The following is an 18,785-nucleotide window of genomic DNA, read 5'->3' as shown; positions in this document are numbered from 1 at the left end:
ACACATTGTAATAATAATATAAAGGAAAGGAGTCATGCACAGGGAGAGCGGAAAGGAGAGGAAGAGATAAAAACAGAGGCGGGCGGAAGAGAGGTGAAGATAGTGAGCCAAGCATGAAGGAGGAGGTGAATAACTGAGGAAGTGAGGAGGAAAGGAGGAGGGAGGACGCAGGGTGGAGATGAGATGTGCATTCCTGAGCAGGGGCGTGACCAAAAACACTTATGTGTGTGTCTGTGCGCACATATCCCAGAATTACTGGGAGGTAACTTAATTCGATTTCTCACACTAAGATGATGGCAAAGGCTGAGAGAGGGGAGGGGAGGTAGGAGGAGAGAGAGAGAGCGAGAGCTGACTCACCATGTGATGACAGAAATAGAAGAAGAGAAGCAGAATGAGTAAGAAGAGAGAAAAAAAAGGGAGCGAGGGGACAGAGAAAAGCCAGAGATGAACAGAAAAAGTGTGAGATTGAAGAGAAGGAAAGTGATGGGATACTGAGAGCAGGAAATGAAAAGGATGGCTTGGGTTTAGGAGGAAAGAAAGGGAAAGTAAAAGAAAGAAAGAAAGAGAGAGAGAGAGTGTAGAACATATTTGCCAGCATTAGAGATCAGAAAATATCCTTACTTGTCTTAACATGTGTATTCACCCACTATAACAGCACACACACACACACACACACACACACACACACACACACACAAGGAGAAGTGTGTGTTTAAGTGTGAAGGCAACTGAGGATTTTTGTAGGGATGGCAGCGCGCCAAATGGATGATAGATTGATCAGCTTATCATCTGTTCCTTTGTTCTCTCACACACGTGCACACGTTTCCACTCAGATTTATGGAAGCATAAACTCAAGCCGGCACACGCTGCTTGTGCTCTCACACACACCAATTTAATATCTGGTGATGTAATTTCACAACCTGAAGTCCTTTCCCACATTAAATTTATCTTAGGAGAAACATCGAAGCCTTAAGTACACTCACACAAACACACACACAAGCAGAGCTAAGAGCACATGTTAATGACCAAAAGGTAAATGTAATTATTTTCTTATGTTAAAAATAAAGGCAGCGAGTAACGAGCACCTTCTGCAGTGGTCTTCCACGATGACAGAGTGTGTGAAATACGGCACTGCGAGGCAGCGAGTGACAGCAAGTGTGTATGAGTGCATCTCTTGCATAATATTGCAGCCTCCTGCCACACTAGCTGTGTCTCCATCTCATCCAGATGGCTGCTGAACTAAAAGACAGCTGGGAGTCCCCAACCAGGCAGCCCGCTTCATCTGTTTACCCATCTTCAAGGCCGCCTTACAGCAGCGAGGCAAATCCACCAGAACAGTCAATAAAATTATCAGAATATGTCTCCCTACAGACCTAAAATCCACAGGGTTTGGGCTATCAGTGATTTTCTAACTCTCTGCTTTGGCTCTGAGCAACAAACAAAGAGAGTCCAGAGATATATACAGTAATTCACTGTCCCCATAAAAACACATACACAACTGCACACACACACACACACACACACACACACACAGACGTTTTTATCCTACCTGTGTTTCCTCCTGTACCACTCTGTACTGTTCCTTCCAAACAGTCATCTTTGTGGCTTCATCCTTCCTGAGCGCTCTCTCTTTCTTCAGCTCTGGACTCCAAAACGTTTTAATGGAGTTCATAGAGGAGCTCAGCTTGGACTCTTTAGCCTCCAGCTACAAGAAATCAACATCAAACATTGTGACTTTGTTTTAATGAATGCTAAGTTACAGGATGCTTCCTTTCTCTGCAGGCATGGACCCTAAAAATCCTAAAGCAGGTTTACAGATGACTTATATTATATTACTGTCCATATATTACTTTTTAGAGTCCCTTGATTTCAGTTTTCCTTGAGGCTGTTGTCTTAACCTTAAATTTAGGACTGCAGAGGAACTTATAAGAAAAAAAAACTGCCTCATAAAAAAGCAAATATCAAATACAGAATACAGTTTATTGTAAAAAAAACTAAAGAGAAAAGTTTATGTGTGCAAGCATCCTTACTTCTCTACGCAGTAGTTCATTCTCTCTCAGCACTTCTCTTAGTTGTGTCTGCAGGTCTGACATGGCACCGTCTCTCACCTGGTAAAACACACACACAGAACAGATACAACATGTACTCAACTATACTATAACACAACAGACAGCAAACAACTGTTTCAAGATATACATAGTTCCTTCATATAGTCCACACCCAACCTAAAACGCTCCCCATATAAATGTTTAATTCCTGCTGAAATCAGAACAGCAGTGTATTAATGATTTAAGTTTTCTGAGTTTCTTACAGTTCTGTATGTTAACATTACAAATAGTCAAGCTTCGGAACAACAGCATACGCTTGTAAAGGAAATAAGGGTTAAGGAGAGAGGAAGAAATTTTTGTTTAAGAAATAATTAGAAACAAACGGAGGAGGAAGGTATGGGAGAGGATGGAGAGACGCTTCGTGGAGAGATGAGCTTACAGGTTATGACTAATAAGAGAGTGGGAGGGCAGACCTTATCCATTTAAGCATACTGTATGAATACCCACACAGCTCTTATTTTATTTAGCTGAGTGCTGATTTAAAAAGAAATTAACCCTGAAAACATTTAGATGACTAATCCCCCACCTCCCATTTCAACACAGAACAGAGAGTTCACATTCATGACAAAATATTCTGTTTTATGTTGTTTTACCTTTTCTTGTTTTATCTTTTTTATGTTCATTTTCAAAAATATTAGTTTTCTTCACTTTCACTTTGCTGGGGCAATAACTTCGGACTAACTTCGACCTTCAGTTCACAAAATGCAGACTTCAGCGTCACAGCTCTAGTAGAGAAAAACACAGCAGTGCCTCACCTGTCTCATGGAGTGGGGAACAGTAGCTGCCTGTGGAGGCTGGTTTTGAGGCTCCCCCCCAAACGCTATTGCATCACTGGGCATGACCGCTCCACCACCTCCCCCTCCTCCTCCAGTGTTTATATTAGGACTGCTCCCCATAACGGCCGTCCTCACCCCATAAGGAACCCTGGCCCCAGCCCGCCCCAAGGTCATGGTGCTTTTGGGGAGCGAGGGATTCAGCCCACTGCCCAGACTACCAATGCCGACCGGGTCTTCAGATGTGTCGGTGAAGTACATAGGACCGCCTGTGGCGTAGGCAGCATTAAGAGACTGAATATTCTCCATGGACAGGGTTTTACCAGAGCCAGTTAGTCCACCTGTGGAGCTGCTGCTGCTGTTTCTGCGGTGTCCAAGGCGTGGGGAGCGAGGGAGGCGTGGGGAGCGACCGGGGCTCCCAGACACTGACCCGTTACCATTGGATCCAACAACATCCAGCTTTGAAACGGAACGTGAGCTACCATACATGGTGAGACAATATGGGGTGTGTACTGTAGAGATGTAAGAGTATCTGGGGCAAATGAATAAATCAAGTGAATCAAAAACGTGAGATGACAGCCCAGAAAGTCAGCTGATGTCCTGAGAAAAGATTTCTCCCTAGTAAAAACGGAGTTAGGGGCCTGTGCACTTACAATATGCACAAAATAACACAAAAAGGGAAAAAAAGTAAGATGGATGCCCAGAAAAAAATATCTGAAATACTAAATCTAACAGCTGAAAACGCAGACTCCCATGAGTCTTCTACTGTGGTGGCTCTTGGCTTGAAATATCCTGATGCAGTGTTGACATAGCTGTGATCAAGGCCTGTCCGGCACCCTCACTGCAATCCATGGGCTTTGTTAGAAAACAGTAATCAATAGGGCATCCCTTTAGATAAAGGTAGCCAGTTAATCCACTGGCCTGCTGTGATGGAATCTCCTAGAAAGAAAAAGGGAAAGAGACAGAGATTTAGTGATCAGTGGAACAAAGATGCATTGCACTTAAGGTACAAAGGAATACACTGGATTTTTACCAGCTCATGGTTTTGATTAACCTACTTTTCAGTAAAAGACCATTTTAATCTGTGTGCACAGTATTTGGGCACTGCTGTTAAGACATCTGGAGCAGATAATTAACCCACTAGTTGATGGTGGGTTAAAGATGTAAAGGGTCGTATCAAACTTTCTTACTTTTCTTTTTTTCTACATATATTATTTAAAAGGAAACCCTTTGGGTGTTTTGACTGTTTGTTTGTTTTTTTTGACAAAACATAATTTAAAAATGTGTCTTTGGGTTTTGGCAACTTGCAGTACGTGGCATTATGTTTGACATTTTATGGGCTACAAGATAAATCTCATTCACAAATCTATAAATCTCATCATAGCAACAGGTGGAAGAAAAAGCTTATTGGCTAAAATGTTTATATGATCCATGTTACTGATTCATGCGCCATACTATCATCTCATATGGCACTGACATTTCCAGGGTATGAACACAAAGGGTCGAAACTCCTTTTTCTGCCACCACACTGACCTTTACACACAAACACAGTAAAGTATACGTAGGGCTGATATCTTCAGTCCTCAGACTACGGTCAAAAAGCTTTGGCTACCTCAGCAAACCACAGGCACAGGCACAGGCATCACCCGATGTGTCAGGATATGATCACACAGGCTGCTTTGTCTCTCCACCACCCATTACGCCTTCTTCTTCAGATCACACTCTGTCCTCACACCTCTGGCAACAAAATCAATGTTACTGTCCTGCAGCTGTGATAATCTGGGCGATAGCAGATAACGTTCAGTCAGCTGACTTCATTTTCATACAGGTTAATAAGCAGTTTGCCAGCTGGATGAATTACACATATTAAAATAGAATACTCTGTGTTCTTTAATTCATTTAATCAAATCTTGTTCTTAGTCCATTTATATTCTGCAATAATAATGTGGAAAGAAAACACATAGTTAAAAAAGATAAATAAATGCCCATCTGTTCTATTCCTGTTAATCATATGAGTCACACTGGATAGAGGGATCAGCTAAACCAAATGCCAAAAATGTAAACTGTAATTCTGCAGATCAAATAAAGCAGAAACTCCATGAAATAATGTTTTGACATGGTTTTACAGCCTGGTAATAGTTAGTCTGTGTGTGTGTGTGTGTGTTGGATAAAATTAATAACCTAAACATTAAAACTGACGAAGTCAATCAGGTCAAAGAAACCTTGTAATTAACAGAGCTGTGAAAATAATGAAAAATGCAGTTCCTGTCACGCTCTTCAGTGGACTCAATTTAAAAGTGCAATCATTAACATTTTACTGTCTTTTGCACAAAATGATTATAATTTATGAGCACTGGCTCGTGCATGTAGCTGATAAATGCCTCAGAGGCTGCTGAGATTTCAAGCTTTCTGTTTCTGTTTTCTTAATCTCCCAGGCCCCCTGAACTACTCATCACGGACTACGTACTTGGCATAAATTTGTTTGCATGAACAACAAGAATAAGTTTAAGACTTTAAAAAGACTTTAGTGTGAATATTTGTCAATGTAGAATTTAGCAATTAAAAATGATTATTATATGCAACCTTAAGTGCTACCTCTGCAGTCAGTTACTGTATCAGATAAAACCAGTACATTTACAGCTATTTAAAAAGCGCCAGCCAGCTGGTCATCCTTCAGTCATTTGGGTATCCTTGGAGATGTCATCCTCAGGACAGTGGACACATGACCCATTGGACACAGACATCAGCCACTACCCAGACCTTTAACAGCCTTGCAGTAGTGTATCTTTCCAACTGATGTTCTACTAGGTGTAGATCTTTGGCCAGGGAGATCCTACTGACAGCCAGTCAGTTACAGACACGCACACTCAAACACACACACACAAACACGCAAATGCAAACAGGGACCATCTGCTCTATCTCCCCTCAGGCCAAAAACACACACCTGGACAGAAACAGGCCAGAACCCTGCCTCTAGCACACAGCTTCTCACACACACACAGGCTTATGCACACGCACTTACACAAACACATGGGCAATGAGCAAAAACTGTGCAGGTCTACACAATCAATCAAACAACAGATACACATACTCAGATATATCTGTGTAGTTACAGATGCACACAGATGTGGCTGTGAGAGATCATGTCACGAACAGCACACACATCTAATGCTTCATTTGAGGCCAATATGAGACTGCAGAGACAGAGTGTGTGTGTCGGGGGCTTTCCTCCTCCTCCTCCCCTCTGGACTTGCTGACCTGTAGATAATGTATATGCTCATGTCCCAGTTCTCACTATAAAGCAAAAAATGTACAGAATGTCTAGCTTCTTTTTTACAGCCTTTATTTAAGCATTTATCGAACACACACGGGGCTCTTTTTCGGTCATGACCTGCCTCTGCTCAACTATGTTGGACACTGAGTGTTTGGAGGATTAAGAGCCTTGCTCAAAGGCATCTCTGATAGGCTGCAGAAAAGAACACTCACTTCCCCCGCTCATATTTTCTCAGCGGAGATCAACAAGCTCTCCTCTGTGACCAGAAGGCCTTCACCGCAACAATCAAAATACTACCATTTACTGTTAACTTTATTTTTCCTGGGTCATTGCTTCAGACTGAAACAGCTTTGGTAGCACGCAAATTGCATATCTACTGTATCCACTACACTATCAACCACAAAATACATTCATCCATCCACTTCTGAACTGCTTATCTTAGGGTAAGGAGCTGGAGCCTATCCCAGCACGCCTGGGGCAAGAATCAAGGTACAGCCCGGACAAGTCACCCATCTATCACATGGCTAAACACACAAACGCTTGTTTTTATTTTCAATTGGCTTGAGGAGCTCATGGAAACCACAACACACACCATGTTGTGTTTTCTACAGTTCACTTCTAATAACATGAATAAACCTGCAGTGTGTCCCTCAGATTGAAAATGTATTTGTGGTGGTTTTAGACCCTAGAGGGCTGTGGGGGGTCGAGGGCCCTCAAACAGCATCGAGAGTCAGACACAAATAACAATAACTACAAGTTTATAATTTCACATGAGCCAACCAGCCACACTATTTTTAATGAATCTGCACTTTCAACTGAATTTCCAGGAGGAGTTTTGAAAGGTTGAAATATTAAGAACAAAAAACACACAATAAAAAAAAAACCCTGAGAACACACAAACACACCTATGACGCAGTTAGCATCATGAGTTCCAGCCAACACTAGCATATGACTGTCCAAGACCCATTTATCAGCTGGCTCACCATCACCCCTCTTAACCTGTCACACAACTGTGAAAAAGCAAAGTGGTGCTGCCGTAAGAAACATGTTCGACATATAGATATGTCAAATTCAAGTTCATACTTATTTACTTTCATTATCGAACAATGTAGAGATTCTTTCTTTGATTAAAGATCTAAATTAACAGCCAAAATCTATACATATATATAAATATATATACATATATAGATATATATATGACATTTGCAGTTGTAATTACAGCTTGGCTCCTTTTTGTCAAACCACAATATACTCTATTAAAGCCACAACACCTACTGGAACTGATCCTTGAAACAGCCACAGGAGTGAACTTGAGAACCAAAATAACCTCATCCCCTTTATGTCTACAAAACACTCCACAGGAAGCACCAGCACATACAACGCCCTGTGTTTCATCCTCTGCCTCCCTGTTCTGTTTCTAACAGCCATGCTGTATGTCTCATCTTTCCTCCACACACTCCTTCCTCACACACACACACTGTTGTCCTAGGCCTCATAAAACCTTAGAATATCACACTAGGCTTCCAAGAAAGTCTCCACTTTTGAATGCCAAGTACTGTTGTAGATATGCAGTATGTGCTGGCACAGCAGAGGACAGAATTCAAATTTTGTCATTTTCACAACATGACTACAGATAAAAACTCAAATTTTAAACCTTAAACAGCAGCAGAAAGAAGCTGTAAAGACAGCGCTGCCATATTAGCACTTTTTAAGTTAATATGACAAACTTGTCAGCCAATAGCTGGCAATGTGTACATCCTTCAGATGCAGAGCTACATTAGCATTCATTCTGAGTCCTGTTTCTGTCCACCTGATAAACCTAAGTCCAATATTCAGTCCTCTTTCAGCTCTGTTTTTTTTTTTGGTCTCTAGCAACTCCTGAGGGAAATATCTGGCTCTTTTAGCTGCTAATGCCCCATTATTTTCACCAGATAGTTGCCAGCTTTGCCTGTCTGTTGTTTGGTGGTGGGCACACAGCCTACAATGAGGTTTTTAGAGCTATTTTACTGAAAACATCTGCGTGCTGTGGCCAAAAACGACGCCCAGAATGACCCAAAACAGAGAAGCTGCTGCTCGGAAAACCAAATGAGCTGAAATACACTGTAAAGCTCAGTAGAGCTGAGAGGAACTGCAGAGCTGGGTGATAATTATCTGTGTGTTTATCACTGCAAGCAAATCGCTCTCACATACAGGTAATCCTGTGATCCACAGCTGATGCAAAAATATCCATTATAGTAGCTTCAGATTAACATTACCTTAAAAGACACAGATGTTAGTATAGAGTTTATGAAAGAGCCCAGCAGACATGATGGGATGGATTAGTATTAAACACAAGGTAAGGGCATGCAAGACACGCTCTCTCTCCTACCTCTAATCCATCCTTTCCCTCTCTGACTCTCACTTGTCTCCTTGATGCTTTCACTTCTTCACACAGCCTCTCTCTTTCTCCATCAGCATTCCTGAAGGTGTTCAGCATGTTCTATTTATGTGACAACCACACATCCGTCTATCACACCGCACAAAGCAACACACCACTCAACCTATACTTAGCCAGCTGGTGTTTCAGCGTGGGAGCAGAATTTGACAAATTTTGTCTCTCGCCTGAGGATCAGGGCTCATAAAAACACATTATACTCATCTTGAATGTTATTATTCTCCATTACTTTCTGTTCCTGTCAGAGCCGCCGTGATATGATGAGGCTGGAAAGGGCTCACTGGTGCTGTCTGAGGTTACACATTTCACCGAAAGTCAACTCGACAGCTCCGCTGAAGGGGAGAGCCGAGCTTGTTCTGCACCTAATCTGTCTGAAGATTTAAAGGTGATGAACCGCCGCTCAGCAGATTCAACTTTTTTAACCTTTACAGCTGCTTTATCAGGACAACGATAACATTACCTCTGTGAAAATCTGATTGCTATTTGTCTAACGAGTGCAAAGGTGAGGTGAATCATCTCAACCCGAAAAGTATTACTGTTACATCATAGTGAATATAAGACAAAAGCAAGCCTGTGTAGCAGATCATGTGTCATTCAGGGCCTGTATTTATTAAACGTCTAAGAAATACACTTAAAAAGGCTCTGAAAACTTGCAAGTGAATTTTAGCTTTTATTCTCGAGTTTGCAGGTATAAGTAAAAGTGAAGGATTTTTACTTGTAGTTTTCAGTTGCTCCCAGTGCAGTTTCTCATTACTTCATGATGTACTTGGGCTTGCAGAGATTCATTTACCTCTGCTGTGCAATGCATAACTCATGCAATGATGCTGTTTTGGTTTTAAATACTATATTATTAGTGGTTTGGCTTGGTTCCATGTACAGACACTGGATATTGTCTCCATGTCAGGACATGATATTGATGACCTACCATTCATCATCATTTTCAACAGTTTTGTGCTGATTTATGCATTTTTAACTGAACTGTAAAAGATGTAAAACAATTTCTGCAGGACTTATGTGGAAATTTATAAAGGAATAAAAAAAATTAAATTTCAATAATTAAAAAGTTTTCATCACTTGTACCACAAATGGAAAAACCAACTAATCCTGCACCCAGTATATTGGAATAGCCAAAACTGCAATGGATTTTTTTTTTTTTTCAATTAACTCAACAGCCCAATTACACTTGAGAGAAAATATCAGCAGCCTGTGACAGTGAATAATGTGTTAGGCAGAAGATGTCTGGGCAAGATACAGATTTTGGCTCACCAGAATAATTGTGCTACTTGTAACTTCACTCTGCAGCACGGCTCCTATCTGCGATAAAATATATAATATGGCTCAGACACTGGAAAGCACAACACTGATAAGAGACAGATAGCATCAGCTTCAGTCTATTGTGTACCACAGGAAATTAATCCGAGATGCAGGCTGGGCAAACAAAACGCGCATACAATCAGGAGTTCACACACACGCACACACAATGACTCACTCACAAGCACACACGTCCATGTACATAAACACACTGATGCACAAAAAATACACTGATGCCATGCGCATGCAATTACACACAGTACACTTCTCTAATCTCAGCTGCTGCTGCCTACATAACAAATATGGAAAATGCACCGTTGAGATTCGACAATTAACACAAAGGCAGGGAAGTACAAAACCAATTCAGGAGTGTGTAGTTGTTAATGGAAGAGACAGTGAGAGTGTTACTCCCCCAGGCTCATCCAGTAAAGAGGAATGTGCTCAAACAGTCAACTTGCAAGGGTTTAAAAAAAGGATGAAGCGAGATGAGAAGGTGACCCACACATCTCCTGAAACATCAATCTAACAATCAATCAATCAATCAGTCTATCTGATTTGATATGACAGAAATAAATCCTATCTCTTGCAAAGTGATAACACAACTTGAATAAATGGTGTACCTAAACAACAAATAAAGCATCAAAGATTAGATGGTCTTATGATAAAAGTGAGTTCTGGGAACTGAATCAAAAGAGCTACTGTCTTATTCAGGACAAGTTCCTCATGTTGTTCCAAAGCCTGGAGCTGTTGAGACAAAAGTTTTTACCTTAGATGTGGAGCCTGGAGACAGGGGAGTGAGACGTCTCCCAGGCAATGTTGGTTCGAGATCAAAAGTTCAGGAGGTTTTTTTTTTTGCAAATCACTGTTAAAACTAATTATGAAACCATATAAAATAGTGTTACTAGTGCTGAGGTGTGCAGAGCCGGGACATTTAAAAATGTCCAGTGTTGTAACAACAATCTCAGTGGAAGGAAGCAGCTCAGTTCCCTGACTCTGTGTTCCCGGAGGAGGGGCGGTGCAAAGACATGGAGCTGTGGGCGGAACACGGAGGAAATCACGGCGTGCCACCCCACCCCACCCCCCACCGCCCTCCTTGAGAGTTGCAAAACACACGCAGCAGATTTCACCAACATGATCCATCGGATCCATGTGTTGCGCGAATCGATTTGGTTTGCAAAGATGTTGTTATCAATCTTTTGCGCTTGATCTGGTCTAGACTGAGTGGCTTTGCGTGCAATCTGTCAGCTGGCAAGACGTGGCTGTTGACAGCTCGGTGCAGCTACAACAGCAATGAAGACATCATTTTAGAGACGTGCACAGATTTTGTGTCCTCTCTTGGAAGAAAAAAAAAAGTTCACAAACACACAAACTATCGCTTTGAAGAACTTGATGGATCCTGTTAGAAACATCACAAGACAACTGAAAGTCCCCGTGGGAATATTACGGCAAGAGATGACACATAAACTTATTATTGACTACCACATGAACACTTTAAGTCCCTAAGAGAATATTAGTGATACCACAGGAGATAAACCAACTATTAAGTACAATAAGTGCACCAAACTGGTGCTGTAACACAAGTGTGGCTTGTGTGGCTTTGAGAAAGTACAAGGTTGTCAGCAGCACTTCATCTGCCGCCTGCAACACGGTGAACAGATTGATAATCGCATTTAGAGGTAGCCTCCACAGACAACACATAGTGTTATTAGCCTGTTTTTCACGGGGAAGCCTCTGGCTGCACAGCTTCAGCTGGTTTATGGAACAAAGCGGGAGGACGCCTTGTTGAACGGGCTCGATTTGTCGTTTGTAAAATACAAAAAAAAAAAAAAAAGTATCATAATGTCAGTTTGGCAGAAATAGAGGTTACTGCTCCCCTCCGGGTGGAAATATAACAGAGCCCGACCGCGGGTCTCACAGCTGACCTGAAACTGCTGCACCTCAAAAAGCGGCCATCAAATTTTAATTATGTTATTGCTCACGTTGCTGTCGGTCCTCAAACGTGCAAACGCTGCAAGCGGCTCACACCAAGACACAGACAGCACACATGTGAGGCTGACCGAGAAGTGGCCAACATGACTACCACACACACACACGCATATAAACACACACATAAGCACAGGCCCGTGTGATAAATCATGCATGTGTACATGCACACACTCAGACTGCCGGCTAAGTTCCAGTACTCACTGCGGCTGTGTTAACGTTGCTGCCCTCGGTTGTGAAATAAGCTCCGTGTTTAAAGAAAAAGGCCAGTCACATATCCTCTTCAGCAACTCCGCCGCTGTCAGACCTCAAAGTGACGCTCCGCAAACGTAACACACGGTCAGCCGAGGTGAAACGCTCTCTCTGACGGCCTGTCTCCCCCGTCTTGCGGCGGTCTCTCTCTCCCACCCCCTCCTGTCTCCTGTCTCTATCTCCCCTGTCTATCTGTGCCTCTTTTCCGTCTTTGCCAGCTCCACCACTGGTGGCTTCCCCGCTGCTCGGGCGCTCCCGTGACGTCACGACGGTGGAGCGCGCGCCCCCGAGACGTACCTCCCTCCCTCCCTCTCTCCCTCATCCTCCCCCCTCCCCCCTCCCCTCTCCCTTCCGTTATGAAAAGTCACAGTTAAATGAGAGAAATGCGTTTAATGTCGGAAGCTAAATATTCCCATAAATCCAAACATTGTCCATTTATCACTTGTCATATTTTTAAAAATCTTTTATTTTTATATCCTTTTTATATGATGAAAGCATTCAACACTAAAATTATTTGCAGTGGTAATCTTCATAGCTGTCTTTGTTGTCCTTCCTTTACATTGTAACTGAGAGAAATCAAAACCCACTTCAGTGTTATGGTCTTGTATAATATACTAAGTGCCGTAGAAGAAGAATTAATCCTCTGCTCAACACCACTCTTTATCTGAACTATTAAACTGTAATGACTGTCAAATAAAGGCTGTAGAGTAAAAAAATATAATTTAGCTTCTGAAACGTAGCAGAATAGAAGTATAACATAGCATAAAAATGGAAATGCTAGGATAAGTACCTCTAAACATTTACATGAATACAGGTTACTCACAGAAATAAGGTTACACAGGTAACCACCTAGTAACAGATATATTAGAGAAACAGAGAAGAGGAACTTGTTTTGTTTTTTTTAATTAAGTGCTTTTAGATAACAGGTTTTAACCAGTTCAATGAATGTTGTCTAATATTCCTAATGCGCAGTCATGGATCTGTATTGAGTTCATCACATGATGAATTTGACATCATGTGATGTCAAATTCATCTCTGGTCAGATGTGAGTTGGCCACTAGGAGGAGATGAGCTCACAAAGTTTGATTTTTGGTAACTTAGATCACTTATTCTCATTTTATTTGTTCACGTTTAATTAAAGAGGTGTCTCATCTCTTTAGTGTGATGCTTGTAAGATCTTTTTGCATCTATGCATTGTCTCACCATTTCAGGACCTGTGGCAGGTTCACACTTCAGAGTCAGTCTGCGTTTGATGAGTGAATGACCTACATACAGTATCGGGTGAGAGTAAAGTATGTGGCATATTTCATGGCTGGTCACTGTGATCCCACAGGTCTCTTTCTTTGTGTGTCTGTCTCACACACAATTACACAGACATCTTTCCCAACTAGACATTGACCAAAGACACCCCCACACACGCACAGTGTCCTAGTTCCCTGGGCGCCAGTCAGTCAGACAGCTGAGGTATAAATAGTTTGCTGGCTAAAGTTCCCCTCGAGAGAAACACATCAGGAGTGGTGGACCAGCGCTCTCTTCTGAAATGTCTCCACTGACTCCATCAGTGAGAACTTTTACCGGTTATTTTGGTTGCCAGCGGCTTTTATGTGTTTTATTATTGTGAAGATTTGTATCACTGTTTTGAGAAGTGCTACAAAGTTCAGAATTCAATTAAATCCAATCATCTTCATCAATCTATGCAATCTATCAAGCATATTGATAAAGGTAGGCTTAAAGCTATAGAGGATTATTAAGTCTTAACAGTCTCTTGAGACATGAGCAAGACACTTGATCTTGGATGTTGTGTCGGGGAACACAGAAAAATACAATTTTTTAAAAAGAAATCCAGTTTTATTGAGCAGAAAAAAAAACACATTAGTCACATAATACATAGCAAACACCTGAAGCTCATTTATCGGGTGCGGTTTGGCCAATCATGCCAGGTGGATAAAAGGATAACATAAAATCAATTATGGACTCTGAAGTGATCAAAACATAAAAGTATGTCCATGTAAGTACCGTGTCCTGATTAGCATTATTAGCTAAAATATTATCTGCCCAGAACTGTATGCTAAAATTCAAAGAAATACGTTATGAACATGATTATTGATAATGAAAAAAAGTTGATGTTCAGAGACGTCAACAACTATGTAAACCACGACTAATGATACTAATATTAAACTACTAAAAGTATTTTTTGAAAGTGACTATAAAATGGAATTGAGTTTCCATGATCCCACTGTCCAGTCCTCGTTTCCTCATTGCTTCTTTCAGAAACGGACCAGAACACTTGTTAAACAATCCTGCCACCTTCTGGTCAAATGTGGGTATTGCAACTTGTGTGTATATGACTGATCTACAGTTTCCCTCCTACCAACTAGAAATTAACCTCAGCACCAACTGTCAAACTAGTGATCTTACTTGCTTTGTTTGGTTAACACAAAAACAACATATAGAACATATATACACATTACTTCTGCTGTCTGATGAGCATAGTTGTAATCAGGTCTCTATTCCAGGAAGTATACAGTGTTTAACAGTGAAATCCAATAATGTGTATACTCCCCATTACTAACAAACAGAGCTGAAGTGTGAAATGAGAGAAAACCTTTCGGTAAAAGTTACACATCAAATTCTGTATGTGGCACATTACGGTGCAGGAGCTACAGGAGTGATGGTAAGTACGCTGTCCTGGTCGTCTCCATAAACACCAAAAAAAGGGTAAAGCTTTGGCCTAGTGCTTATGAGACTGGGAATGCCAGCCAGGGAATAGAGCAAAAGCTTTAGTACTGGAGTGGACTCAGTGAAGATACATTCTGTGTAAGAATAGAGCAGAGTCCTGGTGTCTACATCATAGAAGGAGACCTCTCCCTTCTCATAATCCACAAACACACCAACTGTCTGGGGGCTTTGCCTCAAGAGCAGGGAACCAGATTCAAAAAAATATTGATCTTCGTCGTGCAATTTACCAAATGTCCAGCCTCCCTTCTCGGGGGTGGGAGGCCAAAAGATTTCCTTGTCTATGGACTCTTTGACCACTCCCAGGACCCAGCCTGCACTCCCACTGACCCGAACCTCATAGTAGAATCTGCCTGAGGAAAAGCCTTGTTCTCCAAGGATGAAAGGCTGATAGGTAAATCTTCTCACAAACAAAGCATTAACCAAGACCTGGCCTTGATTAAATCGGAGCTGCTTCCCATCCTCAGACACCACGAGTCTGTGATTGGCTGTGTAGGAGTCCAGAGTCACATCCATGGCATCGCACTGCTGGATCATCATCAGCCTGTCCCGAGGCGGATTCCACGCTTCTTTAACAAACACATCTGTCATCAGTTTTTCTGCTGCATCAGGCTGTTTAGCGCTCTCACAGTCATCAGACGGCGTTACCCCATGAAGAAGCATCTCTATCTCATTACTGAGTGTCTTTTCAGTCTTAGCCACTGCTTTTTTAACCATTTCCACGTAATTCTGTTGACTGCTGTCAGAGAGATCTGGTGCAAATGGAGGGGAGGAGAAGGACTCGGGGAGGAACTGGTCCGTGTTGAGTGCAGAGAAATAGAGGGATGGCCAGTTCTGCAGGTGGTGGATGTCGTCCTCTGCTTGTGAGACCTGCTCAATTCTGGATCTCCTCCTCCTCAACTCATTGACTTCTTGCTCCAGTTGTGTCACACGGTCTTCAGCCTGCTTCTGTACTGCTTTCTGCTTCTCCTGGATCACCTCAACCAGCTCGGCCTGTCTTCTTTTCAGAGAGGCCACCAGAGCAGCAAAAACCTCATCAATGTCTGCTATCTCTTTCTCTGACTTTTTCTTGCTCTGTTCAATTGAGTATTTAATTTCCTTAATACTTGTGGCTACAGTGTCTTCAATCATTTTCATTTCTGATGACACATTCTCCAGCTGGGCTTTCCTCTCTCTGAACACATGCTCTAACGGGACAGCTACGTGCATCATATGGTCATCTTTCAAGCACATGAAACAAACGCATGTCTGGTCTGAGTGACAAAAGAACTCAAACATCTTATCGTGCCTCTTACACACCCTGTCCTCCAGGTTTGACACAGGGTCAGTCAGCTTGTGCTTCTTAAGGGTTTTGACTCTCTGATGAGGCTCCAGGTGAAGCTGGCAGTATGAGGCTAAACACACCAGACACGTCTTCTGGGCTTTGAGCTTCAGCCCGAGGCAGATGTCACAGGGCACCTCCCCTGGTTTTGCAAGGGTCTCATCGTCACTTCTCACCCTCATGTTGTTGAAATGCTCCACCATATCTCTGAACTCTGTGTTGACCTGAAGCTGTGGTCTTCTGCGGAACCTCTTCTTGCAGAGAGGGCACTGTGTCAGGCCACTGCTGGCCCAGTACCCTATGATACAAGCCTTGCAGTAGTTGTGCCCGCATGGAGTAGTGACAGGCTCCGTGAACACACACAGGCAGATAGAACACAGGAGCTGTTCTTCACATGGGAGGCTGCTGGCTGAGGCCATGTCTAGGTAAGAGGAGAGGATTTGATGATTATGGTTTTGGTCAGAAAAGGTGAAAAGGTGTGACTGGTATTAAATGCTGCTGTAGATATACTGGTTGGATTTAATATGCAGCAGTAGTACTGTGTGCAGTCATTTTCTGATTAGTTTATTAGCCTCATTGAACTCTAACCTGTTTCTGGTAACTTCGGAAGTTTTGATAAAAGCTAAGACTGAGCTTCACTCGATAAAATTTTTTTAAATTTCATTATTTATCATTTTTGTGGCATTTTGGATATCAAACAGTAGAGAGATGACAGGAAATGAGGGTGGAGAAAGATAAGGGATGATGCAACACAGGTTCCTGGCCTGAAATTCAAGGCCACCAGAGCACCCCCCTGAAACTAATGATGAGTTACTCATCAACCCAAGCAATGCAAACATGCCCAGTCAAATTAAAAAGTCATTATTGTGGTTACAGTAGTGGTTACTGCAACAAACGTGCAGTAAAGGACATGTATCATCTTCTAAGTCTTCTCAAATACCATTTTGACCCACATTACAGTAAATCTTCCCAGGCTGTGGAATATCGCAGTAGTCAGTTATACTTTATGTTACTGCAGAGCATAGGTGTCATGAGCTATGGGAAGTAGCCAGTAGTGCAGGATATATTATATCATCTGAAGGAAGTTCAAATAAAAAAAGATTTATGGTTATAATCGAACGAAAACTCCCAGTTTGATCCGTATTCAAAGGATCTGCGCACTGAAACGTACGCTGGCAACGCGCCAGTGACCATTTCCCCTTCGAAACATGAGAAAAACAGCATTTGAGCTTAACAGTAAACACGTTATAAGCTGTTAATTTTTTTTAATAAAACCAACTTGAAATTAGTCGATCTTAAATCTTTAATTACATACAAGACATGCTGAGTTGCCCCTGTAAAACACAGCCAAGAGATAGTTCAGCATTGAGATCTGCGGTTGCGAACTTCCGTGATCTAATGTTTTTTATACCATATGCATAATCTGCACACGGTCTGCTGAATTATTCAAACTGGTATTATTTGTTAGGATAACAGCACAACAAACAAAATGGAGGAAATAAAATAATAATTCAGATTAAGACTAAAAACGATCACTCTACCTGCAGTGAAGTCTGTGTTGTTTGTGAAAAAGTTTGACTTTAAGTGTAGTTTCGTTTCTTCGGAAGGACACACTTCATCGCTCCCAGCTCCTCCCTCTGGAAAAACGAACTAAAGCTCACTTCATCTTGGCCCATTCCCCTCACACTGTTTGGACAGTTTCTTAATAGTTGTGGCCTTTTATTTTTATGTAATTTTACAGTCTGCCTGGTGTGATTAAAAGGATCATATTTTTAAAAAACAAATCTGAGATTAAATGGAGATGGTGCCCCTAGAAAATTATGGTAATGTAGTAGAAAACCAAAAAAATCCAAATAACTTATAGTATTGTCTGATAGATACCTCTTCCTGCATTTTCTTTATTTTCTGTAAAATTAGCCAATATGGAGTCATCAGTGCAGCAGTACAACTGATCTAAAAGAATAAAGTAGATGAGTAGGTTGGTCTGGAGCTTGACCTTTCACCTTAATATAATGAGTCATTCTTCATCTTAAAAAAAAGACTGACGCTTTTTGTTTTATTTTGTTTTATTTGTTGATTTTGTTTGATTTTACTGGTGTGAGCAGTTGTTAGATGATGAATGAGGATGGCTTCTGTGATCCTGAGTTATCTCACTAGATGGCGTCATTAACTGATTAAACTGTAAAAAAAAAAAAAAAAAGAAGGGCACATATCACAGTATAGGGGTTATCTCATTCAAATTAAAGTGCTGGATTTGTGCTTTAAATAGCTTTGAAGGCAAATGTGTTACCATTTGCATAAACACTGAGAAAAAAACATTTTTAACACATTTTTATTTCAGTGCTTAGACAAATATTTAGAGAGAAATGAGTCTCATGAGGCTCTGCAGAGTAGAGAAAAGCACACGTTGAGTAGGCTAATATTAACATGTGAGCCGTGAACACCTGTGTTAGAAACTGATGTGTTTTAAGTTACACAACAAATGGTCCAAATATAAGGCAAACAGTCCTCTATGTCTATACATGTTACGAGCTGTTGTGAGTGTGTCTGTAGTAATGCAATGTAAAGGTATAATTGTCAGCAGAAGTGTGTG

At 41.5% G+C, this 18,785-nt stretch overlaps 2 protein-coding genes across 5 annotated transcripts in view; both read right to left on the bottom strand.

The window, feature by feature from the left end:
- Positions 1-12,368, bottom strand: part of LOC121176140 (ELKS/Rab6-interacting/CAST family member 1-like) — a 101,856-nt gene extending 89,488 nt beyond the window's left edge. For all 4 annotated transcript variants that reach the window (XR_005892901.1, XR_005892902.1, XM_041030131.1 and 1 more), the window contains exons 1-4: positions 12,088-12,368; positions 2,864-3,820; positions 2,031-2,108; positions 1,550-1,705 (exon numbers count right to left, since the gene is read on the bottom strand). Coding sequence is in view for 2 of the 4 variants with exons in the window: in XM_041030131.1 (XP_040886065.1) it covers positions 1,550-1,705; positions 2,031-2,108; positions 2,864-3,370 (741 nt within the window). In the remaining 2 variants the exon portion in view is untranslated. The remainder of the gene's footprint in view (positions 1-1,549; positions 1,706-2,030; positions 2,109-2,863; positions 3,821-12,087) is intronic.
- A 1,601-nt stretch (positions 12,369-13,969) lies between these two features.
- LOC121176439 (E3 ubiquitin-protein ligase TRIM39-like) lies at positions 13,970-17,853 on the bottom strand. Its single transcript, XM_041030505.1, has 2 exons — positions 17,734-17,853; positions 13,970-16,613 (listed from the first exon to the last, which is right to left on the bottom strand). The coding sequence occupies exon 2, from the start codon at positions 16,609-16,611 to the stop codon at positions 14,782-14,784; it is 1,830 nt and encodes a 609-aa protein (XP_040886439.1). The 5' UTR covers positions 16,612-16,613; positions 17,734-17,853; the 3' UTR covers positions 13,970-14,781.
- Positions 17,854-18,785: the final 932 nt, after the last annotated feature.

Source organism: Toxotes jaculatrix, chromosome 22 (assembly GCF_017976425.1).
Source record: "Toxotes jaculatrix isolate fToxJac2 chromosome 22, fToxJac2.pri, whole genome shotgun sequence".
Taxonomy (NCBI): Eukaryota; Metazoa; Chordata; class Actinopteri; family Toxotidae; genus Toxotes; species Toxotes jaculatrix.
This window is presented reverse-complemented; position numbering and strand designations above follow the sequence as displayed.